At 41.5% G+C, this 25,606-nt stretch overlaps 1 protein-coding gene across 2 annotated transcripts in view; it reads left to right on the top strand.

Annotated features, from left to right (window-relative positions):
* LOC102998734 (E3 SUMO-protein ligase RanBP2) overlaps positions 1 to 25,606 on the top strand; it is a 62,603-nt gene that overhangs the window by 24,500 nt on the left and 12,497 nt on the right. The window contains exons 8-24 of one of the 2 annotated variants that reach the window (XM_057557934.1): positions 79 to 166; positions 2,306 to 2,515; positions 3,906 to 4,087; positions 4,173 to 4,348; positions 4,507 to 4,630; positions 5,328 to 5,489; positions 5,758 to 5,895; positions 5,972 to 6,118; positions 6,988 to 7,167; positions 7,251 to 7,334; positions 9,996 to 10,131; positions 13,426 to 13,520; positions 14,373 to 19,353; positions 20,029 to 20,106; positions 22,263 to 22,433; positions 23,048 to 23,140; positions 23,426 to 23,604. In XM_057557934.1, coding sequence (XP_057413917.1) covers positions 79 to 166; positions 2,306 to 2,515; positions 3,906 to 4,087; positions 4,173 to 4,348; positions 4,507 to 4,630; positions 5,328 to 5,489; positions 5,758 to 5,895; positions 5,972 to 6,118; positions 6,988 to 7,167; positions 7,251 to 7,334; positions 9,996 to 10,131; positions 13,426 to 13,520; positions 14,373 to 19,353; positions 20,029 to 20,106; positions 22,263 to 22,433; positions 23,048 to 23,140; positions 23,426 to 23,604 — 7,224 coding nt within the window. The remainder of the gene's footprint in view (positions 1 to 78; positions 167 to 2,305; positions 2,516 to 3,905; positions 4,088 to 4,172; positions 4,349 to 4,506; positions 4,631 to 5,327; positions 5,490 to 5,757; positions 5,896 to 5,971; positions 6,119 to 6,987; positions 7,168 to 7,250; positions 7,335 to 9,995; positions 10,132 to 13,425; positions 13,521 to 14,372; positions 19,354 to 20,028; positions 20,107 to 22,262; positions 22,434 to 23,047; positions 23,141 to 23,425; positions 23,605 to 25,606) is intronic. The other variant, XM_057557935.1, reaches the window with a different exon arrangement.

Below are 25,606 nucleotides of genomic sequence, written 5' to 3'. Positions count from 1 at the left end.
AGTGTAATAGAAAGTAACATCTTACTATTAGAAATGTGAGTATCACTAAATTAAGATCTTTGATTCTAAAATGATCAGGTTCCAAGACCAAAGATTAAATTTATTAAAGGAGAAGCTGGACAAAATCTACTGGAAATGATGGCCTGTGATCGTCTGAGCCAATCAGGTAATAGTAATGTTTAACTGATTTTATTGTAAAAAGAAAAGAAAATTTCTGTTTGAGCACATCTTATGATAGTATCTTCTCTCTGTCCAGGAGATAATTTGTCATAATCATTTGTTTCTCTTTGCCATATTGGATTAGGGAGAGAGATATAGAAAGAATGATAAGAAATTGTATATTCTTTAAAAGGAACAAATATTGTTTGCTCCCAGGTAGAGAAACTCCTTACTGGCCCCCCGCCTCCCCGCCCTTAATCTAGCTGCTAGAGCTTCCATCCAGAATATTTTTTTTCCTTTTTAAAAAAAATTTTTTTTTTTAATGTTTATTTTTTGCTTTCTCTAGTTGTGGCGAGCGGGGGCTACTCTTAGTTGTGGCGCATGGGCTTCTCATTGCGGTGGCTTCTCTTGTTGCGGAGCACAGGCTCTAGGTGCGTGGGCTTCAGGAGTTGCAGCACACGGTCTCAGTAGTTGTGGCATGCGGGCCCTAGAGCATGCGGGCTTCAGTAGTTGTGGCGTGAGGGCTTAGTAGTTGTGGTGCACAGGCTTAGTTGCTCCGTGGCATGTGGGATCTTCCCAGACCTGGGATCAAACCCTTGTCCCCTGCGTTGGCAGGCAGATTCTCAACCGCTGCGCCACCAGGGAAGTCCCTCCATCCAGAATATTTTAAAGCACTTCCTGAACTAAGAATAAGTTACTCATCAGTTGCTTATAAGACATTACTATGGGGGATATAAAGATGAAAAAGTTATGGATCTCCTTAAGGAACTGACATCATAGTAACAGAGATAGAAGGTATATATTCACATTCTGTTAGGCTCTTGGAATTTTTAGATTTATTCCCAGTTTTGACTATTTGGGATGGATCCTAAAGGTCTGTTACAGACCATCTGGCTTTGCTAAGGCAGAAACTTGCAGGTGTTCACGTAGGCAGTGAATCAAGCAGTGAACTGAAGACTCTATTGGAAAATGTTTCTATAAGAAGCAGTTTTCATATAAAGTTGAAAGGACTTTGTTAAGAGTTAAGAAGTTGTCTTAAATCAGAGTAGCTATAAGCTGTTGTCTGTGGGTAGACTGTTGATCAAGGCCCCTCTGTCCCACAGCTTACTTTTTTGTGAGAGACAGACTTTGAGTCCTTGAAGAAGTGACCTTCTGTTTTTTTCTTAGGTGTCCCGTCTACGTTTGCACAGTTTGTAAAATGAACTTGTTTTACTATCTTTGATCTGGGCCTTACTGGGCTTGTCTTTGCAAATTTTCAGAGAGATAATGGTCTGGTGGTAACCAAACCTGACTGACCAGCAGAATTACTCCACGTTTTTTTTTTAAAAACAGCTTGATTGTGTAAAATTCACATATGATATTATTCATCCATTTTAAGTGTACAGTTTAGTGGTTTTTTAGTATGTTCAGAGTTGTGCAGTCATCACCACAATTTTAGGATATTTTCATCACCTCATAAAGAAACCTCGTACCCGTTAGCAGTCACTCCCTATTTCCCTCCAGACCCCCTCGTCCTAGGCAACCACTAATTTTCTGTCTCTTTATATCTCTCTGTTCTGGACAGTTCATATAAATTGAATCATACAAAGTGTGGTCTTTGGGTGACTGTCTTCTTTCACTTAGCGTAGTGTTTTCAAGGTGCATCCATATTGTAATGTGACCTAGAACTTTATCCAAGGAGTGTTTTTAAAATAGATTCTTCACCCCAAATCTGTGGAATCAGAATCTCTGGGAGTGGGGCCTGGAAATAAAAAAAGAAAATTTTTAAGCTTTTTAAAGGATGATTCTGACCAGCCAGGTTTAGAAGTTAGGTTTATCAGGTCAGAAAATTTGAGCTTGCTCCTGTTCTCCTCTGGCCACTTGAATCCCACACTTTTCCATCTAAAATGGAAATCCTTTTGGTATTTTTCGCACACATTTTTTTCTTTCCTTTTATTCTAGCATGTAGATACAGATACTGTTACACCTGTAGTCTATTCATTTTTCGCATCAGCACCCTTTTGGATCCAGCTGTGGTTGTTGGGCTGGCGGGCTGGGTCTGAGATAGTCATGTTATTTCCCCTTAGGGTATGTGAATGAAACTATTGAGAGAGATGAATAAAAACAATCTGTATTTTTTAAATGATGGAAATAATTTGTTTTTCAGGGCATATGCTGCTAAACTTAAGTCGTGACAAGCAAGACTTTTTAAAAGAGGTTGTAGAATCCTTTGCCAATGAAAGTGGGCAGTCTGCTTTATATGATGCTCTGTTTTCTAGTCAGTCACCTAAGGATAGATCTTTCCTTGGTAGCGATGATATTGGAAACCTTGATGTACAAGCACCAGATCCTGAGGATTTGGCTCGATATGATGTTGGTAAGTTGTGTCTTTCTAAGGAAACATTCTGCATTTTAATCCTTTTATACTAGGAGACAAATAATAGCAACAAGGGGAATAAATTGCCCATAATCTCATTACCCAGAAATAATGACTTAATATTTTCCTGTATTCCTTGCAAGTTTTTTGAAGGGTTGGGGTAGTATGAGGGGTTGGGGTAGCCGTAGTGGTGGCATATGTTTTTCTTGTAAATAGTTGTTTATACTGTACACATGATTAGTCTCATGAATTCTTTCTCATCCTGTCTCTCTAAATATCACTTTTAGTGGCAATATGATCTTTTTAGTGAAGTAGGCATAATTTGTTTGCCACTTTTTATTGTTGGGTATCGAAGATGTTTCCAGTTTTTTCACTTATATTAAAATACTGATGAAAACTTTAAAGTGCCTCCATTTCAATTTTTTCCGTAGAGATTCCTAAAAACAGAATTACTGGGATAAAGTTGATGAACATGTTTAAGTCTCTTGCAAATTGCCATATTACAAGAAAACTTGTACCTCTTTATGCTTTCTGAAGCCCATAACTTTTTTTTTTTTTGCCCATAACTTTTTTTTTTTTTATTTTAAAGGAAGGATGGTGCTGCTAAGGTTGATAAACAGGTTATTCTATATCACAAGGTTTTATTTATTTATTTATTTATTTTTAGCTGAGTTGGGTCTTCGTTTCTGTGCAAGGGCTCTCTCCAGTTGTGGCAAGTGGGGGCCACTCTTCATTGCGGTGCGTGGGCCTTTCACTGCCGCGGCCTCTCTTGTTGCGGAGCACGGGCTCCAGACGCGCAGGCTCAGAAGCTGTGGCTCACGGGCCTAGTTGCTCCGCGGCATGTGGGATCTTCCCAGACCAGGGCTCGAACCCGTGTCCCCTGCATTGGCAGGCAGACTCTCAACCACTGCGCCACCAGGGAAGCCCGCCCATAACTTTTTTAGTATTGAATTTCTTGTAGAGGAAAAGATGTATTTATTATCCTAATGGACTAATGTAGTGGTATCCCATTGTTTTAATATTTCTTTACTGAAAGGAAAGTCTATTGTTTCAAGATTTTTTACTGGGTGGCTATTCTTTATTTTACCTCTGTCAGTAGATTTTGTTTTATTGAGTTCTAGTGAGGCTCTTTTTTCTTCTTAGCTGGACTTCAAAAGAACGTTTTCCATCATAACTGTCTTTATTAAAGTTCCTAGATGGAGTTTGAATACTTTTAATAAGAACGTAAGACTTTGCTTATCATAGATTTCCCCTGTGCTCTGATATAGAAAAGCAGTTATAAAACTAAGGTACATTTAATATGAGTCAGTTGTTTATGTTGGCAAAGCTGATGGGACACAAAGATTTCCAAAACCTCAAGCCAATTTTTTTTTTTTTTTTTGTATTTCAGGTGCCATTCGAGCACATAATGGTAGTCTTCAGCACCTCACCTGGCTTGGCTTACAATGGAATTCATTGCCTGCCTTACCTGCAATTCGAAAATGGCTAAAACAGCTTTTTCATCATTTGCCCCAGGAAACCTCAAGACTTGAAACAAATGCACCTGAATCAATATGTATTTTAGATCTTGAAGTAAGCAGAGATTTTAACAACTTAAATATTATGAGTATTGTTTGATTTTTTTCTACTTAAATTGATTTTTCTTTAAATAAAACAGGTATTTCTACTTGGAGTAATATATACCAGCCACTTACAATTAAAGGAGAAATGTAATTCTCACTACAGCTTTTATCAGCCTCTGTGCTTGCCACTTCCTGTGTGTAAACAGCTTTGCACAGAAAGACAGAAATCTTGGTGGGATGCAGTTTGTAATCTAATCCACAGAAAAGCAATGTAAGTAGTCAAATAAAAATACTCCTTTGACTTATTGCCTAGGGACTTTAATTCTCATGTGAAGTTTTAATTTTTAATTATCATGTGATGATTAACATACGTGTAAGTGTTGAACTCCATGTTTATAAATCAATTTTATTAAATAAAACTTTTTTTAGACCTGGAACCTCAGCAAAATTGCGACTTCTAGTTCAGCATGACATAAACACTCTAAGGGGCCAGGAAAGACATGGCCTTCAGCCTGCTCTACTTGTGCACTGGGCAAAGTGCCTTCAGAAAACGGTGAGTTCACTGAAGTGGAAGCAGTTTTTAAGAACATTACCGTCATTTTTTAAAATCACAGACTTTACATTGAAAGCCTTTCAGTTTTAAAAACAGTAGCAACTTATTCATATTATGTCGGGTGAAATGTATTTTCTTAATCTTGCCACAAAGTAGTTAGTCTAGTTAATATATAAGTGCTTAGAACAGTGCCTGGCACAGTAAATGTTACTTAAGTATTAGCCATTGTTATTATTACTTACAATTACCTTACGATAAATATTGTCCAGCCTGAAGATTTTTTTACGTGTTTGGTGGCACAAGGTTCTGTAGGTAAGGGCATTATAGATCTCTTGCTAAGTAGTTGAGGTCTGTTCTGTGGCAGATTAGATTAGTTTAGCCCTTTGACCAAACTGTGGCATCTATAAGAGTGGCAGATTTCGGCTATCTAAAAATAGCAACTTCTGAAAAATAAAGTGGGCTGCCTGATTAGTTAGTGTCATTGAAAGTGTGTAAAAGTTGGTTCTAGAATAATCACTGGTATTAAAGTATACCAGTATTAAAGTGGTTAGTTATTCCAGTATTTGGAAAGGTGAGCATATGACTTTTGAGATTCTATTTTGCCTTGATTTGAAATTTTAACCAGTTGTTCAGACCATCTATAAATGAATTTTTGGATCTGATCGTTTGTGTCTCTTCTAACTTTGTATTTTTTTAGGGCAGTGGTCTTAATTCTTTTTATGATCAACGAGAATACATAGGCAGAAGTGTTCATTACTGGAAGAAGGTTTTGCCATTGTTGAAGATACTCAAAAAGAAGAGCAGTATCCCTGAACCTATTGACCCTCTGTTTAAACATTTTCATAGTGCAGACATTCAGGTAATGGAGGATCCCTTTGTGAACTAACTGGAAATGTGGATTTCCAGTTTATAAACAAAGAAATGGAAGTATAAACTGCTTAAATTTGTTGCTTGGCTATTTCATGGAAGTCTTGTTTTCTAAGTCCACTAGCTGTCACAAGTACAGTATGGCAGAAAAGAGTACTGAGATGCTAATCTCACTAGATCGTATAAAATCTGTGGGAAATCATTTGGGTTTGATATTCTGGGTAGAGGCCGTTTGACTAAAAATGATCCAATATGCTTAGGTATCTGAAATGGGTGAATGTGAAGAGGAAGCGCACGTAACGTGTGCTATATTGGACGCGGTGAATGGGAACATAGACGACGCTGTGGCTGCTTTTGAATCTATCAATAGTGTCGTTTCTTACTGGAACCTCGCGCTGGTAAGCGGTGTGGCGCTTGAATTGAATGGTGGTTGTTTTAAAACATGATTGTTTCATCAAAGCGCTCTGTGTACAGATTTTTCACAGAAAAGCAGAAGACGTTGAAAATGACGCACTTTCTTCTGAAGAACAGGAAGAATGCAAAAATTACCTGAGAAAGACCAGAGACTACCTGATAAAGATTTTAGACGACAGTGATTCAGATCTCTCAGTGGTTAAGAAAGTAAGTTGCAGGTTGTTTGTACTTTCTTATTATTTTGATACGTACTTTTGCCTTGGTTTTATATTTTGGTAATTTCAAAAATGCTTAGTGATGCCTTAATGCGCAAAAGGGAGGGTGTTTAAATATTTAATTAGCATTGCTTTGCCTTAGGTTTGGGGGTGGGGTGGGGTGTGTGTGTTTTTTTTAAACTTGGGCATTTAAGTTTATACTCTTAAAAAAATGCTTGTTAGGGAATTAGAAAAGGTTTCCAAGGCACGCATTTATTTTTGTTATCTTGGCAATGAAATCAATAAATGTTGCCACCTAAGGACTAGTTCTGCATGGACTTCGCAGTTAAACATGTCACTGAAATCAAAGCTGGTTGCTGACTACTTGAGAGTGTTTCTCTCATCATGACCATCTGATGTGACTACCTTTTCCCAGCTGTCAGCAGTTTGAGGCTGTCGTGATGGTATTAACCTCAACTACATTCAACCTTCCACCTGTTTTGTTGATTAGTTGTGTTGCTGCTTTTGGATTAGGATTTATGTTTGGTGCATTCCAACATCTGTGTTTCTCCTCATATTCAAAATCAGTTGGTAAACGTCAGTAACTTATTTTGTTCACTTGGAAAAGCTTCCCCAGTTAACATTGCTCTGCCATTACTGTGGCTAACAGGAGGGATAGAAACAGCATGGACTTGAGGGTTGGAAGCCTTTGATTACACAGCAGTTTCATGTTTGTTGTTACATAAAGTATAATATGCTTGTTACACAAAAGTGAAAAATGTAAATTAGTAAGAAAAAAAAATCTTGTGTTTATTTTAGAGAGAGTTCTTACTTTGGTAATTTTGCAGGCTAAAGCCATTGATTCAGGCCTTTTGTTTTTAGTTGCCCGTGCCCCTGGAATCTGTAAAAGAGATGCTTAATTTAGTCATGCAGGAGCTCGATGACTTCAGTGAAGGAGGGCCTCTTTATAGAAATGGTTCTTTGCGAAATGCAGATTCAGAAATAAAACATTCTACACCATCTCCCACCAAATACTCTCTATCACCAAATAAAAGTTACAAGGTAGGTGGGGAAGAAATGAGTCACTCCACTGTGGAATATGTTTCTGTTCTAAATGTTTTAAGTACTTTTTGTTATTTTTTCAGTATTCTCCCAAAACACCACCTCCATGGGCAGAAGATCAAAATTCTTTATTGAAAATGATCTGCCAACAAGTAGAGGCCATTAAGGTAAATCACTTGATTTCTCTAAACTGTGCCTCTCATATTCCTAGATTCCTTCCTTGCCCACTTTCTCACTTATTTCTGAAACTGTTCAAAATGTTCCTTTGCCACGTGACTGTAGAATCATACTGTGTTTTATGTGCTTTCATCTTGACACTTAGCATATTTTTGAAATTACTTAAGTGTCTGCGTCCTCCACTAGATGTGAATCTTTCAACGGTAGAGACTCCTATATCCAAAACATAGCCTTGTTTCTGGCATAGAGGAGGTTCCCAGGTGATTGAATTGAACTAGTGAAATATACTACTCATACCTTGGTCTGTGAGTTTGTCTCAGACTGACTGTGGTTGTGTATGTTAAATTTATAGCTAGGACTTCACAAGTGGTCTAAACTTCAAAAGGTCTCTTTATCTTTTTAATATTTCATATGAACTTGACTTAATTATGTAAAGAAATAGTTATGTGAACATGATTTTATTTTAACTTTATGGAAGTGACCTTAACTATAACACTCAAAGGAGCTTTACTTCTTTGAGATTGGAAGTACAGGTAAGTTGTTCCACGCTCATTGACAAGAACTAAATCATTCATACTTCTAAAGTTACAGCAAGGAAGTATTGGTATGTGTATGACTGTTGCACTGCTGTCAGCAATTTGTGAGACTGAATACTATTTGTATTTTTTGCACTTGTGAATTTGCACAGTTTTTTTGTTTTAATTTTTAAACTTATTTTTGGCTGTGTTGGGTCTTCGTTGCTGCGCGTGGGCTTTCTCTAGTTGTGGCGAGCAGGGGCTACTCTTCGTTGTGGTGCGCGGGCTTCTCATTGCAGTGGCTTCTTTTGTTGCAGAGCACGGGCTCTAGGTGTGTCGGCTTCAGTAGTTGCAGCACTTGGTCTCAGTAGTTGGAGCACGCAGGCCCTGGAGCACACGGGCTTCACTAGTTGCGGCTCATGGGCTCAGCAGTTGCAGCGCGCGGGCTCTAGGGCGCATGGGCTTCAATAATTGTGGCTCAAGGGCTCTAGAGCACAGGCTCAGTAGTTGTGGCACCCGGGCCTAGCTGCTCCACGGCATGTGGGATCTCCCTGGACCAGGGATTGAACTCATGTCCCCCGCATCAGCAGGCGGATTCTTAACCACTGTGCCACCAGGGAAGTCCCAGCACAAAGATTTTGTATGTTAATTTTCTATAATCCTGGCCTGTTAATGATATTACATACTTACCATGTAGGTTTCTGGCACCCAACATTGTATTCTTGGCAGCACTAGTAGTGGAGGACTAGTCCGTGTGCCTAGAAAGCTGAGTTCCGGTACTAACTGCCTTTGATGAATGATCTCGGGTCAGGGAGTTCCTTATCTTTCTGTCTGTTTGGCTTCTCATCTGTAAAGTGAGTGAGAATTGTTGAAACCGGTTTTCATCATGTGTTCTAGTTTTTTGAATGTTTAAAATTATGTTTATAGCTTTAATTGCATATTTAAATCTATGGTCCAAATACCAGTAGTGACCAGTAAAATTTTCCAGTTGATTCCATCAGTTTCTTATATTTGGATGTAGCATCTGGACTAGGCACAGTAGATGGACGAACAGGGAAAATTTTATTTTGAAAATTCAGGATATTTTTCACCTCAAGAGTTAACGGTTTTCAGGAAATTTCTTTGCCTAAAACACTTTTTTTTTTTTTGGCCACACTGTGTGGCTTGTGGGATCTTAGTTCTCTGACCAGGGATTGAACCCCGGGGCCACGGCAGTGAAGGCACTGAGTCTTAACCACTGGACTGCCAGGGAATTCACTCTAGAACACTTCTAGAAGAAGAGAGCAGACATTCTGGATTTGTCTCTGGCCTCATTTGTTAATTTTACTATTCCTGAAAAGTGCCTGCTTTGTAGGTTCTGGGGTTGGGGAGGGCGTTGTCATTTGGTTGTCTACAAAGTGATGGATCTGATTGCTGACCACTAGCTGTCATTGGAAGGCATTATGTCTGCCGGTTTGGAACTTAGTAAGAATTAAGAGCTAAGAGCGTAAGTAAATTGTCTGGAATATATCACTGTATACAACGTATATATGTAATATATACAGTATACTATAGGTAATATATTCCGAGCAAATGTTAGCGGTTTTCCCTTTCCCAGTAGAGCATTGGAGCTTTACCTTGAGAGGTTGGCAGTGTTTGGCACCTCGTATGCGGCTGAGGGGGAAGCTAGTCTGGGAGGGAATGTGGGGTGTAGAGCAGTCCAGGTGGACTGAAGAGCAGAGCAGGTGCAGTGAGGCGCTGGAAGGGCGTTTGGGGCGATGCCGCTGAGCACCGGCAGCGTCAGAGAAAGAAGTCCACTTCGTAGGTACTTGTTTTCTTGAGCAGGTAAGTGTCTTGGCTAGAGCTGAACTTTAGAAAGATTAATTTAAGCCAATGAAGAATGGAAAGGGAGATCAGGGCATTGTTTAGGTTAGAGCTGACTCTAGAATGAATGAATTAGGTAATGGTACTAAGGAGTGAAAGAATGGGAGCAAATAACAAGCTTTGACAAATTAAGGATCATGTTTTAAATCAGCACCTGGTACTCAGATCCTACTGGAGTATAGAATCTCTTAAAGGCATCATCAAGTATTAAGTTTGCTCGAGCACTGTATCTGCCGTGATATAATTGCTTAAAATTGTTTTCTCTTGCAACAGAAAGAAATGCAGGAGTTGAAACTAAATAGTAGTAACTCAGGGTCCCCTCATCGTTGGCCTACAGAGAATTATGGACCAGATTCAGTGCCTGATGGATATCAGGGGTCACAGAATTTTCATGGGGCCCCACTAACAGGTGAGTTGGCAACTGGATATTCCCAGGTATTAGTGAAGTCTGTACTTTCTCCTCCTTTAAATAGGTAACTTGTGAAATCACCATGTCGGTATACATTTATCTATATACATGTCTGTCTATGTCTGCCTATATGTTACTTAAGCTGTATTTGGTATTACCAAGATTTCTATAACTCTAAGCAGAAACAAAACAAGCTTTATCTGATCCTGGTTATATAAAGGCTAAAGGCTTAAAGAACCTTTTAATGCACATCTCAGAGGAGCTGAGACTGAGTTGGAACTATGCCTTATGATTGAAAAAATGTTAACTGACAGCGTTATTCATTAAGAGATGCCTAATTAAGAACTTAAACGTCTTGGGAATTATTTTGATGACATACTGAGAGGTATGACAGTCATGGGAAACCTTTTATTTTGAAATACTGTGGTCATATATAGAAGGAAAGAGTGTGGAGCTAGAGCATACTGGATTTTTAGGTTGTGCTCTCTTAACTCTCTGAGCCAGTTTGTTTGAAACCTGGAACTAATACTTTGCATCACATGATTATTGTGAGCATTTGTGTGTGGGTGGTGTGCGTTAGGCATTTACTTAGAATACGCATTAAACACCTAATGAATCAAAGGGTACGGACTGTGTCTTCTGTGGTTGTCTGTGTGCCAAGGTGCTTGTGTATGTAATTTTATTTAATGACAATGACCCAGAGTGGTGGGTACCATTATGAATGCACATTTTTTAGATGAGGAAATGGGTTTGGAAGGGTTAGATAACTTATCCATTATTGTACAGATAGTTATTGGTAGAGCTGGCGTTCAAACTCTGGTGCTATAACTTTAAAGCCACTTGTCCCCAGGCACCCAGAGTGATGGGGAAAATAGGCTTCTTTCACATGAGACAGATTCCTGAAATGTTGGTAATTAGATTAATTGGCTTAAATTCAAAAACAGATTCAGAATGGTGTGGCCTAGTTTCATACATTTGTGTGATGGTCCATAGGGCCATACTTAAGGCAGACTCACGGTCCTTTTGTAACAGTGTCCTCCAAGTGCATGCAAGGTAATAGAAAAATCTTTGTGAAGTCAGACTCACTGAATGTCGTATGTAAGTCATAGATAAATATATGAGAAGTCAGGGTTTAAATATTGTTTACCTAAACCCTGTGCACTGCATAGAGCCTTGACTACAGAAGATAGGCAAGCTGGCTGGCTTTCTCCTGGGCTCTCCGAGTGCTGTGTGGAGTCATCATTTGGCACCTGTGGGTCACAAGTTCTGTTTTTGTCTTCTTCGTACAGGCATAACAGGTCTTCTGGTTGTTAAACACATATATAAGCATAACATTCACATTGTCTCATTTTATTCTTGCAGTTACTCTATGAAATGGGTAGAAGCAGCACATCCTCATTTTACAAGTGAGAAAAATGGAGACCCCAAGTGGCTACTTGACAAAGTCACAGGCAGCTTTGTGGCCCTGAGAGGAGAGCTCAGGTCTCCTGAGTCCCATTCCTGTGTTCACAGACTGTTTTTCTTAATGAAAGTGCAGATGTGCCAAGATGGTCCTTGTCTTTTTAAAAGAAGAGGATTAAAAAACAATAAGCTTATAATAAAGAAATAATCAGAAGTACTGACCAGTGTAAAGAAAACTAAACACTAACCATATCACACTGAGTTCTGCTAACATTTTGGAGCATTTCTTTCTGGTCCTCTTTCTTTGGATATTAGAGAACTTTATCACATTGTATGGAGACGAGTAGCCTGTTTTTAAATATTTAAGCTCTGAGCAGTTTTCTACTCAACGTTTTTTTTTTGACAGTACTGTTAATGAATACAAGGTATCCATCATGTGGAAGCTCTGCAGATTTTATTCCCTTATTTTTAAATTTCCAGTTGTTGCTATTGTAAATAATGCTGTGAACACAGTCCTAGGATTTTAGGGTTTTGTAAAATTTCTTGTGTTGGGAAATTGCTTTCCTGAGAAGCTGTGCCGGTTTTACACTCTTACCACCAGTATCTGGTAGTGCCTATCTCTTTGCACTCTTGCCAACTGTTTGCTATTACCAGTTTATAAAAACCTTGCCTATTTTTAAAAACAAAAATAATACCAGCTTTTAAGTTTTTGTTTTTTTAGTACTAGGCATGCTCAACACTTTATAATCCTTTATATTTCATGAGTTAATCTGTTCATTGGGTGCTTTTTTTCTATAGGATGTTTTTAGTACTTGTTTTCACTATCCCTGATAAAGTCACCAGTTAAGTTTCAGACTTTATGATTCTTGGCTTATATCCATCATCTTGTTCTGTGTTCTTTGCCTGTTTTCTCCCCAGAATATGTCATGGTAGCCATCATCAGGCAGCCCATTAGTTTTCCACGCTCAGGCTTGGGCCTCTGCAGTGGCTCTGTTTCTCTGGTAACTGCAGAGAGGACAGACAGCCTGGCTTGCCTTTACTGGGTCTTTTTCAGGGCTTTCCACAATCAGCTGCCCAGTACCTCTTGGGTCACAATTTCTGCTTCCTCTTCTGTGTAAAGGTATAAATGATCTTTAAGTTGTTTTGTTTTCTGGTAAAACTTTCTTAAAACAGATCAAGCAAATGATTGTTGGTTGTTTTCACCATCAACATGAGTGTCTTCTAGTTGCTGGTTTCCTGATAACACACACACAAAACAGATGGAGCAGATAGTTTGGACACCAGCATGAGTGTCAGTCATGCTGTGCCCTTTTTATTAAGCCAGGGAACACATTTTGTGTTACTTGTGAGATCCTTTGCATGAATTTGTTAGGTGATTTTTGACCTGAACGTTCTCAGCTTGAGTTTAAAAAGTGCAGCCTTGTCATTCTGCACATTTTCAAGGCTCACTTCAAAAATGTGGCCCTGAGACCCTCACGTGCGTTTTGGTTCCTTAAGTCCTTCCTGTGGCTAGTGTACCCCCCGTGTTTCTGGCACGGCACGACTGTGCCTTTGCGTCGTGCCCCTCTTCCTCAGGGAGCGGCCCCGCCGCTCCTCTTGGCTCCTTGTGGTGCTGCTTGTGGGGACTGCTCTTGTTGACCACCCTGCTGCTGCTCTCGCTCCTCCTGTGTCAACTCCTAGCAGTTACTCCTAGTTTGTCATTTGATAATCTTTATGATGATGTGTTTTGATGTTTAGAAATTAAAAAAAAAAATCTATGTAGTTAAATCTCTTTGATTTCTACTGCTTTTGTATTTATAGTTCTTGCCTAGATAGTCCTAACTGCAGCATAGACTTTTTTTAACAGTGTTTTCTTTCTTTTTTTTTCTTTTCTTTTTTTTTTTTTTTTTTTAGTTGCAACTACTGGCCATTCAATGTATTATAGTCAGTCACCAGCATATAATTCCCAGTATCTACTCAGACCAGCAGCTAATGTTACTCCCACAAAGGTAACAAAGGAATAATTTATACATTTATAAGTATCTCCTTTTTAATTGTCCAGGCTTCCTACAGAGAAATTCAAGAAGTAGTTCAGCATTAAAACTTAAATGTCCCACCAGATAACAGATATTTTAAATTTCTCTCCAGATATAGAAGTATGTTTCTCAGTTAGTTAATTTCTGTGTTACAATAAGTGTGAACATGTAGAATATTTTTAAATTGGGGTGGTGGTGGGTCCTTCGTCATTCGGTCGTGACAGAAGCAGGACGGTGCTGTCCTCACTGGAGCGCTGTGTGTAACTTGCAGGCCTGGGGCGCTGTGACCAAGTGTCCACGGAGACCGGCATCCAGCAGAGCCGGGCAAAGACCCTGGCTCTTCAGTTCTTAACTTCTCTATGCATTAGTTGCCTCATATGTAAAATGAGGATAATAATGCCTTAATTCATAGGGTGTTCGAGGATATTGAAATGAGATAATATATGTACAGTGCTTAGAACTGTGCCCAGTTGGCACGTTAACAAATGTTAGTCTTCATTGTCATCATCATCATTGTTAACATCATTGGACACCTTGTCCAGGAGTGAGGAAGGTACTTATTCTATGGATCTATTGTAGGAGAATTAGGTCTCTAGGGTGCTGTCATTAGTTAAGGCAATTTTCATTATATGCCAAGCAGGACTAGACCTGTAAGTATCTTTGTAGTAATGTAGAAGTGTCTTCTCTTACGGATGCACTGTATGCCCTAGTGATGTATTTACCCTGTACTCAGGCTTGAGGTTTATGAGAATTGGGTGGTATCTAGTTAAGCTGTAGTTTTATAGACAACCTACAAAAATGTGCGCTTTATTTTTTTTTTTCTAGGGACCAGTTTATGGCATGAATAGGCTTCCACCTCAGCAGCCTGTCTACACCTACCCACAGCAGATGCACACACCACCAGTGCAGAGTTCGTCTGCTTGTATGTTCTCTCAAGAGATGTATGGTCCCCCATTGCGTTTTGAGTCTCCTGCAACAGGAATTCTATCACCTAGGGGTGATGATTACTTTAATTACAATGTTCAACAGACAAGCACAAATCCACCTTTGCCAGAACCAGGTTATTTTACAAAACCTCCAGTTGCAGCTCATGCTTCAAGATCTGCAGAATCTAAGGTTATGGAATTTGGAAAAACCAATTTTGTCCAGCCCATGCCAGGTGAAGGCATGGGGCCATCTTTGGCAGCACCTGTGCGTACATCACAGCCACCTCCTTTTAAATTTAATTCAAATTTCAAATCAAATGATGGCGACTTCACGTTTTCCTCACCGCAGGTTGTGGCACAGCCCCCTTCTACCACTTACACTAATAGTGAAAGCCTTTTAGGTCTCCTGACTTCAGACAGACCTATGCAAGGAGATAGCTACAGTGGACCAAAAGCTGCTCAGACCATTGGACCTCGAAATACATTCAATTTTGGAAGCAAAAATGTGTCTGGAATTTCATTTACTGAAAACATGGGCCCAAATCAGCAAAAGAATTCTGGTTTTCAACGCAGTGATGATATGTTTACTTTCCACGGTCTAGGGAAATCAGTGTTTGGAACGCCTGCCGCAGAGCCGGCCAACAAGAGTCTTGACACTGATGGGGGTAGTGCGCATGGGGACGAGGACGACGACGGCCCTCACTTTGAGCCAGTGGTGCCTCTTCCCGATAAGATTGAAGTGAGAACTGGTGAGGAGGATGAGGAAGAGTTCTTCTGCAATCGTGCCAAGTTGTATCGTTTTGATGCGGGATCAAGAGAATGGAAGGAGCGTGGAATTGGCAACGTAAAGATACTAAGGCACAAAACCTCCGGTAAAATCCGCCTACTGATGAGACGCGAGCAAGTGTTGAAAATCTGTGCGAATCACTACATCAGCCCAGACATGGCCCTGGCGCCCAACGCCGGCTCAGACAGGTCCTTTGTGTGGTACGCTCTGGACTATGCAGATGAGTCGCCCAAACCAGAACAGCTTGCTATTAGATTCAAGACACCTGAGGAGGCAGCACTTTTTAAGTGCAAGTTTGAAGAGGCCCAGAGCATGTTAAAAGCCTCAGGAGCAAACAGAGCCACAACCTCCAGTCAGGCTACGAGAACTGTAAAAGAACCCACAGGTCCTGACAATAAGGATATTGGCAAATCTGCTGCCGGAAGCATGAACTTTGAATTTCAGGTTGCAAAGAAAGAAGGGTCTTGGTGGCATTGTAACAGCTGCTCATTAAAGAACGCCGCAACTGCTGAGAAGTGTGTATCCTGCCAAAATCTAAACCCAAGCAGTAAAGAGCTCCTTGGCTCACCATTAGTTGAAACTGTTTCCACTCCTAAATCTGGCTCAGAAAATACTCCAGATAGATTTGCATTGATGACTCCAAAGAAAGAAGGTCACTGGGATTGTAGTATTTGTTCAGTAAGAAATGAACCCACTGTATCTAGATGCATTGCATGTCAGAATACAAGGTCTGCTAACAAAAGTGGATCTTCATTTGTTCAGCAGCCTTCCTTTAAATTTGGCCAGGGAGATCTTCCTAAGTCTGCCAGCAGTGATTTCAGATCTGTTTTTTCAATAAAGGAAGGACAGTGGGATTGCAGCGTTTGCTTGGTACAAAATGAAGGAAGTTCTGCAAAATGTATGGCTTGTCAGAATCCAAGAAAACAGAGTTTTCCTGCTTCTGCTGTCCCAGCACCTGCCTCTTTTAAGTTTGGTGCTTCAGAGACAAGCAAGGCTCCAAAGAGTGGATTTGAAGGAGTTTTCGCCAAGAAGGAAGGACAATGGGATTGCAGTTTGTGCTTAGTGCAAAATGAGGCAAGTGCGGCCGTGTGTATGGCTTGTCAGAATCCACCCGCTTCTGCTGCTGCAGCACCTGCGTCTTCAGAGACAAGCAAGGCTCCAAACAGTGGACTTGAAGGGATGTTCACCAAGAAGGAAGGACAGTGGGATTGCAGCGTTTGTTTGGTACGAAATGAAGGAAGTTCTACAAAATGTGTGGCTTGTCAGAATCCAAGAAAACAGAGTTCACCTGCTTCTGCTGTCCCAGCACCTGCCTCTTTCAAGTTTGGCGCTTCAGAGACAAGCAAGGCTCCAAACAGTGGACTGGAAGGGATGTTCACCAAGAAGGAAGGACAGTGGGATTGCAGCATTTGTTTGGTACGAAATGAAGGAAGTTCTACAAAATGTGTGGCTTGTCAGAATCCAAGAAAACAGAGTTCACCTGCTTCTGCTGTCCCAGCACCTGCCTCTTTCACGTTTGGCGCTTCAGAGACAAGCAAGGCTCCAAACAGTGGACTTGAAGGGATGTTCACCAAGAAGGAAGGACAGTGGGATTGCAGCGTTTGCTTTGTGCGAAATGAGAGTTCTTCCTTAAAATGTGTGGCTTGTGATGGTTCTAAACCAGCCCATAAACCTGTTGCAGAAGAACCTTCAGCTTTCACTTTGGGCTCAACAACTAAGGCAAATGACTCTTCTGAAAGTCAGGTGGGAACAGGATTTAAAAGTAACTTTTCAGAAAAAGCCTTTAAGTTTGGCAATGCAGAACAAGGATTTAAATTTGGGCGTGTGGATCAAGAAAATGCACCTTCGTTTACATTTCAGAGTTCTTCTAATACAGACTCTAAGTCAACAAAAGAAGGATTTAGTTTTTCTGTCCCTGTGTCTGCTGACGGGTTTAAATTTGGCATTCAGGAGCCGGGAAGTCAGGGGAGGAAGAGTGAAAAGCCCTTTGGAAATGACGCTGGTTGTCAGGCTCAGGATGCTGGTGGTCAGAAAGACGGGAGTGCTGTGGTTCTTGGTCAAACTGGCAGCACTTTTACATTTGCAGATCTTGCAAAATCAAATTCAGGAGAAGGGTTTCAGTTTGGCAAAAAAGACCCCAATTTCAAGGGCTTTTCGGGTGCTGGAGAGAAGTTATTCTCCTCACAAAGTAGTAGAATGGCTGATAAAGCCGACACTTGTGCTGACCTTGAGAAAGATGATGACGCCGATAAGACTGAGGACAGTGACGATATCCATTTTGAACCAGTCGTCCAGATGCCTGAGAAAGTGGAGCTTGTCACAGGAGAAGAAGATGAGAAAGTTCTTTACTCACAGCGGGTAAAATTGTTTCGGTTTGATGCTGAGATAAGTCAGTGGAAAGAAAGGGGTTTGGGGAACTTAAAAATTCTCAAAAATGAAGTTAATGGCAAACTGAGAATGCTGATGCGGAGAGAGCAGGTGCTGAAGGTGTGTGCCAACCACTGGATCACCACCACCATGCACCTGAAGCCCCTCTCCGGGTCGGACAGGGCCTGGATGTGGTTGGCTAGTGATTTTTCTGATGGCGATGCCAAACTAGAGCAGCTGGCAGCAAAATTCAAAACACCCGAGCTGGCTGAAGAATTCAAACAGAAATTTGAGGAGTGCCAGCGACTTCTGTTAGATATTCCACTGCAGACTCCCCATAAGCTTGTGGATACTGGCAGAGCTGCCAAGTTAATCCAGAGGGCGGAAGAGATGAAGAGCGGACTAAAAGATTTCAAGACGTTTTTGACGAATGATCAAACAAAAGTCACTGACGAAGAGAGTAAGAGTTCAGGAGCGGGAGCTGCCAGTGCTGCAGACGCGAGCGGCATGCCAAATCCTGAGACCACCGGGCCCACCCTAGAGTGGGACAGCTATGACCTAAGGGAAGATGCTCTGGACGACAGTGTGAGTAGCAGCTCAGTGCACGCCTCCCCGCTGGCCAGCAGCCCCGTGAGGAAAAATCTCTTCCGCTTCGGTGAGTCAACCACCGGGTTTAACTTCAGTTTTAAATCTGCTTTGAGTCCATCTAAGTCTCCTGCCAAGTTGAATCAGAGTGGGGCCTCAGTGGGCACAGATGAAGACTCTGATGTCACTCAGGAGGAGGAGAGAGATGGACAGCACTTTGAACCCGTCGTACCTTTGCCTGATCTAGTCGAGGTGTCCAGTGGTGAGGAAAATGAACAAGTTGTTTTTAGTCACAGAGCCAAACTCTATAGGTATGATAAAGATGCTGGGCAGTGGAAAGAAAGAGGCATTGGCGACATAAAGATTTTACAGAATTATGATAATAAGCAAGTTCGCATAGTGATGAGAAGGGACCAGGTGTTAAAGCTTTGTGCCAACCACAGAATAACTCCAGACATGACTTTGCAAAATATGAAAGGGACAGAAAGAGTGTGGGTGTGGACCGCATGTGATTTTGCAGACGGAGAAAGAAAAGTAGAGCATTTAGCTGTCCGTTTCAAACTACAGGATGTTGCAGACTCGTTTAAGAAAATATTTGATGAAGCAAAAATAGCCCAAGAAAAAGATTTTTTGATAACACCTCATGTTTCTCGTTCGACCACTCCCAGAGAGTCACCCTGCGGCAAAGTCGCCGTAGCTGTGCTAGAGGAAACCACCAGAGAACGGACGGATTCGGCACAGGGTGATGACGCGGCAGGTGCAACCTCAGAAGTTGGCGGGGTGTCTGGCACACCTGAAACGACAACAAAAGCAGTGGTTTCACCTCCAAAGTTTGTATTTGGTTCTGAGTCTGTTAAAAGCATTTTTAGCAGTGAAAAGTCAAAACCATTTGCATTTGGCAACAGTTCAGCTACTGGGTCTTTGTTTGGATTTAGTTTTAATGCACCTTTGAAAAATAACAGTAGTGAGGCCAGTTCAGCAGCCCAGAGTGGATCTGAAAAAAGAGCGGAGCCTGGTGGTCACCAAGAGTCGCAGAGCTCTGATCTCACACCGTCTTCCGACAGCAAAGTCAAAAACTCCTCTCCTGCTTTTCCAAAGGAGCAGTCCTCAACCAGTCACACGTTTAAAACACCAGAAAAGGGTAAGCACTTAGCCTTTAGATTAAGCAGAATTTGTCTTTCTTGCCTTCCTTCCTCCCTCCCTCCCTCCTTTCCTTCCTTTTTCTTTCTTTCTTTCTCTCTCGCCCTCCCTCCCTCTCTCCCTCTCTCCCGCCCTCATTTTTTTTTTTAACGTTTATCTTGGTGTGGACTCTTTGTAGCAGGCTAATGTTTTAGTAGAAGTCGGCTCATAAACACAGTGCTCTGTGAACAGCCAAAAAATATTTGTGCGGATTTTTTTCCTCCCTAAAGCAGTTTACTGGTGAGTGTTCAAATGTTCAGACAGCAGCAGAGAGCTTGTGTGTAAGTTGTTTAGCTGTCGGTTCCCGGGAGACGCGTGTGTCGGAGCAGAGCACAAGGACTCAGCTCAGCACTGGGTCCAGCTTAGGGCCTTGAGCGTGAATCACGAGCAGGGTCCTTCTTCAGGTTATTACCCTTACGTTCTTGTCACTCAGAGCATGGTACTGAGATGTTCACATTTCATGTAAGGCAGTCTTGCCACCGCTTGTTAAATGAGCAAAGAACGAAGCCCTCGGGATAAATGGGTACGTGAGACGGCCACATTGGTGTAAATGGATGGACTCTGGATTTTATATTTTAAAATTATACTCATTTTGATTCTCCAAATGTTCAAAAATGAAATACTCTTTATTTTCTAGGGTTTAATTTTAGCCTTTTTAAATCTAATCCAATGGCATTTTGGAGCAGCACTCCTTCCTCCCAGCCTGAGAACAAAGGTACAGAGCTGGCACTGGCAGTGTGAGAGGACATCCGTTTTCCAGCAGCTGCTCGTCCTCAGCAGAGTAACTGGCTGTGTGCAGCTAAGGGCTTAACACTGCAGCATGCATGTGACAGAATGCCGGCGTGACCCCTTAATGCTGCTCTCGTGTACTTGGATGTCATGTTTTCTCACATGTTGTACAGCATTGTTTTGAGGTAGATCCGTGTGGTCTTTCCCTTTCTCTGTTTTGCACATCAGATGCTGTTTCAACTGTGATTAATGACGACCTGTATGTTACCTAACCTTGATCGTCTGCCAGTGTCCAAACGTGATGGCAGCAGCGTGTGTACCACAGGGAACCGAGTGTTTCTTTTAGCGCTTTCTTTTTGGACATGGAAGATGCTGTGTCTGAAAGTAGGCCCCACGTATAAGAGCTACCATTATATCCTGGTGTGTTCCCTGTGTAGTACAGACCACTTGTGGGAGAGAGTGTTGGTGCTGTAATGGAGTACTTGGCAGCTGGCTCTGTTAGAGACAGTCAGGAGCAGGTTGTGGAGATGAAAACTCACTGTTACGGTTCAATAATATATCTTGAGCAACACAACTGTGTTAAAAGTTGTCAAACAACTACAGTGATCACATGACAACCTGTGAGTTCTGGGACCCTCAGTTTTAAAGTGCACCAGTCGTACTACTTGCTACAGCAGCTCTTAGCCTTTATTCTTAAGGATGCATTCTTTGAAAAATTATGTGAATAGTGTGGACTTTTTTCTGTAAAGGGTACATACTTGTACACAGACTCTGGGGGCCCTAGGTGAAAAGTCCCTGGTCTGAGAGCAAATGTACCAAAATACTGCTGCAGGACAAAGAGTCCTGTTCTGTTTCAAGTCTGAGAATGTCATGGTTTCAAAGGACCGTAGAGATGAAGACTTGAGGCTGTCTGCTAAACAAGAATCTCTTATCTCACCATGTCTTTTTGTGGTCCTTGGCTAGGAATTAATGCTACGTTTTTGTAACAAAGGAGGGTGAAAGGCAAGTTCAACATTGCAAAAGGGCTGTTCTCTGGGTCAGCATCACCCAATAGAAATAAAATATGACCTGTGTGTGTAATTAAAAAGCTTCTAGTAGTCACATTTAAAACTAAAAAGAGAAACAGATGAAATTAATTTTATTAGTCTATTCAGCTTAACCCATTATGTCCAAAATACCATTTCAACTTCTAATCAGTATAAAAAATTCATAATGAGATGTTTTCCCCCTTGTTTTCGGTGGGGTTTTTTTTTGTTTGTTTTTTGTTGTTACCAATCTTCAAAACCCTGCGTGTATTTTTACACTTGCAGCACATCTCAGTTTGGACCGGTTGCACCTCAGGTGCTTCATAGCCAAGTGTGGCCAGGCGGCCATGTTGGACAGCGCCAGTCGGTACAGAGCATGCTTCATGGTTTGCTTACTCTTACCAGTTCCTTTAGCCAGAAGTCCTTCTTTATAGACCAGAGCATACTGTACGAAGAGTTCCTTTTCTCTCCATCTTTTGCCTTTTTGTTGTTTTTGGTTTTTCAGCTAATAGAAATGGTCTTAGGTTCCTACAGGATTATTTACCCAGAGGATAACAGGTTTAATTTAATTTTATCTATTATCATGCTTGGAAATACAGAAAATTGGATGTAATTCTAATCACCCGCCATCCTTGGCAATTGCTAACTTTCCTTGTAGGGTCTCATCGAGGTTGGCTTTGCTTTAGTTTTGTATTTATACTAATCTTCGCTTATGATTTCTTTAATGTTTCAGCTATCGCAAATGTATGGATATTTTGCTAAACCATTGAGTATTCCAAGTATGGTTGTGGCTGCACTTTTTAAATACCTTTTTAATTTATAGCCGTTAATAGTATTGTTTTCAATGATCAGTAAGTAAAAGCAGGATTTTTTTTTTGGTTATTAAGTAGATTCTGTGTCCACTAAGGGTTTTTGATAGAACATTACCTCGGGTTTCTAATTCTAATTCATGGTTATTATGAGCTGTGTCCAAATCAAAGTATGTGTGTTTTTATCAGCATGCTGTTTTAACCTAAAGATTAAGTTCCATGATTTTTATTTTCAGTTAGAATATTGACATTAATTAATTAATTAATTAACATCTTGTCTTCATCAATTTTTTTGACTTGTCTTACAGTGGAAGAGAAGAAAAAGCCTGAAGATCTTCCCTCAGATGACGATGTTCTCATTGTGTATGAGCTGACCCCGACCCCTGAGCAAAAAGCTCTTGCAAGCAAACTTCAGCTTCCTCCCACTTTCTTCTGTTACAAGAACAGGCCAGACTACGTCAGCGAAGAGGAGGAGGACGGTAAGTCTTCTGTTGCTTTAAAGCATTCTGCTTCTGCTCATCATAGTGAATGGGGTGACGGAATTGTTTTCAGCCTGCTTCCTGGAGCCCACCCCTGCCGCCCTGCAGGTCGATACTGATCCTAAATGTATGTGTGAACAGTCAGTGGATGTCATGACTGAAAGAGCTGCATTCATTTATTAGCATTCCCTGGGTGGCTGCCGTGAACAGGGCAGGCATGTTGAGGGGACTGAAAGCAATTCTCATTTCCCTGGGGTCTCAGAGGGGTGGGCGAACTGTGAGGCAGAGACAGGGTCTGATTGGGGAAAGCTCTGTGGGCCCTGTCCAAGTTTTCAAGCAGGGGAGTTACGTGCTCAGAATAATTTCAGCAGGGCAGTTGGGCAGTGGTGTGGAGGACTGGGTTTTGGGAAGTGGAGGTGTGAAGGGGAGCTAAAATGCCAGAGCAGCTCAGACGAGGCATTCGGGGTGTAGAATAGGCAAAGTTGGTTGCTATTTGGATGTGGGGAGTAAGGGAAAGTGTGAAGTTGGAGATAATTTTCCTAGATTCCTGGCTGGAAAATCTCCTGAAATTTACTGGAAGTTCTTTTATTTAATAAACCAAATTATACTTTAAGATGAAGATTTCGACACAGCTGTCAAGAAGCTTAATGGAAAACTATATTTGGATGACTCAGAAGAATGTAGACCGTTAGAAGAAAATCTAACAGGTATGTAACATTAAAATTACTAGTTACAATGTTTAAAAGGAATCTCGCAATCTGGTCACCTTTGTAATTACCGATTTTGCCTTTTTGGTGATTTAAAATATTTAAAAATAATGTGAAGTGAAAAACATGGTGCTCCTGGTGGTGCTTGTTCTCCATCAGCATCCATCCAGGGTCTTGTTATTTGGGTCTGGAATCTGTCGATGACACTGAGGGCCATGGTGGAGTAGTTGGACTTCATCTATTTTCATCTTAACTTTCTTTTCTTGTGTTGTATGGGATTTTCAGATAATGAGAAAGAATGTATTATTATTTGGGAAAAGAAACCAACAGTTGAAGAAAAGGCAAAAGCAGATACGTTAAAGCTTCCACCTACATTTTTTTGTGGAGTCTGCAGTGACACTGACGAGGACAATGGAAGTGGGGAAGACTTTCAATCGGAGCTTCACAAAGTTCAGGAAGCTCAAGTAAGACCGTCTCTGTGTGTTCCTTCTGGCCCAGTTGCCTCTGTTGACGCGATAAGCTAGAGGGTCCTCACCGCGTGGTAATAATGGGGTGCGTCTGGCAAGTGGTCGGACACCTCAGGCAGCTCTGGCCAGAGGAGGAGGACTTGTGTTCTGCCCGGAGGACCGGAGGCCCCCCTGCGACCGGTGTGTGTGCTGGGCTTGGGGAGTCAGGGCAGCAGCATGGCGGTGCAGAGGTCCCTAAGAAGGTCTACGCCCTGCAAAGAATGGTGTTAAGTAGTTCATTTTCTGTGCAAGTTAATTGATGGTGGAGTGGGCAGAGTGGATAGGAAATAGCAGCATCTGAAACCTAGCTCCCCTGACCTGTATACCTTGCTTGGCCAGTAACTTCGTGATTTGGTTACTTTCTTAGCTCAGGTGTAGCAATTTTAGTAGCTGTCAACACCTTGGTGTCTTAATTTGTATTCCACAAAAACTAGAAGACAAGGTCCCTGTCTTGTAGTTGTTTACAATCTAATTTTGACATATTCAGAAAGGTTCCTTGCCTCTCAAGAAATACTGTTTTTTTTTTTAATTAATTAATTAATTTATTTAGTTTTGGTTGTGTTGGGTCTTCGTTTCTGTGCGAGGGCTTTCTCTAGTTGCGGCGAGTGGGGGTCACTCTTCATCGCAGTGCGCGGGCCCCTCACCGTCGCAGGCTCTCCTGCTGCGGAGCACAGGCTCCAGACGCGCAGGCTCAGCAGCCGTGGCTCACGGGCCCAGTTGCTCCGCAGCATGTGGGATCCTCCCAGACCAGGGCTCGAACCCGTGTCCCCTGCATTGGCAGGCAGACTCTCAACCGCTGCGCCACCAGGGAAGCTCGAAATACTGTTTTTTAAAAATTGTTGGAAAGATGGTTAAAATGAAATAGAGTCCTGGAGTTAGTTATGAATGCAGTGTTTTATTTAAAGGATACGTGGGTAGAGAGAGACATGGCCCAACACATGGCCTGAGTCTGTAGGAGACTTACTACCCTTCACCGTCTGTCTGACTCTGAGGAGTCTAGCTGGCCTGCTTTTTTAGCTATCCACCTAGGATATGCTGCCTGTTCCATAGGCTTCAGCTTATTCATCAGTGCATGTATAGCTAATGGCCATCAGCTGATGCAAAGACATTACTTCCTTGTTTATAACCAAATAGATTTGTGGAAGCCCTATCTGAAGTTTTTCCATCAGCGGCCTTGCTATGCTAAATCTGAAGTATATTTTAAATCCCTCAGCAGTTTCCCTGGACTCGGTGGAAGTACACGATACGCGATTTCTGTTAATCATCTTCTCTGATTGCTGCTGCTGCTGGAGGCTTTATTTATTTATTTAAAAATTTATTTATTAAAAAAAAGTTTTTTTGGCTGCATTGGGTCTTCGTTGCTGTGCACGGGCTTTCTCTAGTTGCGGCGAGCGGGGGCTACTCTTCATTGCGGTGCGCGGGCTTCTCATTGTGGTGGCTTCTCATTGTGGAGCCTGGGCTCTGGGCGCGCAGGCTCCGTAGTTGTGGCGCACGGGCTTCGTTGCTCCACGGCATGTGGGATCTTCCCGGACCAGGGGTCGAACCCTTGTCCCCTGCATTGGCAGGCGGATTCTCAACCACTACGCCACCAGGGAATTCCCTGCTGGAGGCTTTAGCATCCAGTTTTTCATTCAGCAGATACAATACAGTCATAATATAAAGTTGGGTTGTGCAGATTGAAACAATGCATTTTAAATTTGGCCTCACTCTTTTGTGTGCAAAACTTAAAAATATTTATTTAAAATTTATGCTTTTCAAAACTTACAACACTGAAAAATAATCTCTGTGCTGATGCACGGACTGAATTGTACATTGTTTATTCTTTTCCCAGCTGTGGTGCACACAGGACTTGGTATCTTTTGTCAGTGTTTTGTGAACTGTGCTGTTTATAGGTGTTGAAATGGCTTATTTGAGTGACTATTGTGTTATCATTGTTATAACTTAAAATCTTTTTGTAAAA

Source organism: Balaenoptera acutorostrata, chromosome 12 (assembly GCF_949987535.1).
Source record: "Balaenoptera acutorostrata chromosome 12, mBalAcu1.1, whole genome shotgun sequence".
In the NCBI taxonomy this organism is placed as follows: Eukaryota; Metazoa; Chordata; class Mammalia; order Artiodactyla; family Balaenopteridae; genus Balaenoptera; species Balaenoptera acutorostrata.
Note: the sequence above shows the minus strand (reverse complement) of the source record. Positions and strands in the feature narration are given on the sequence as shown.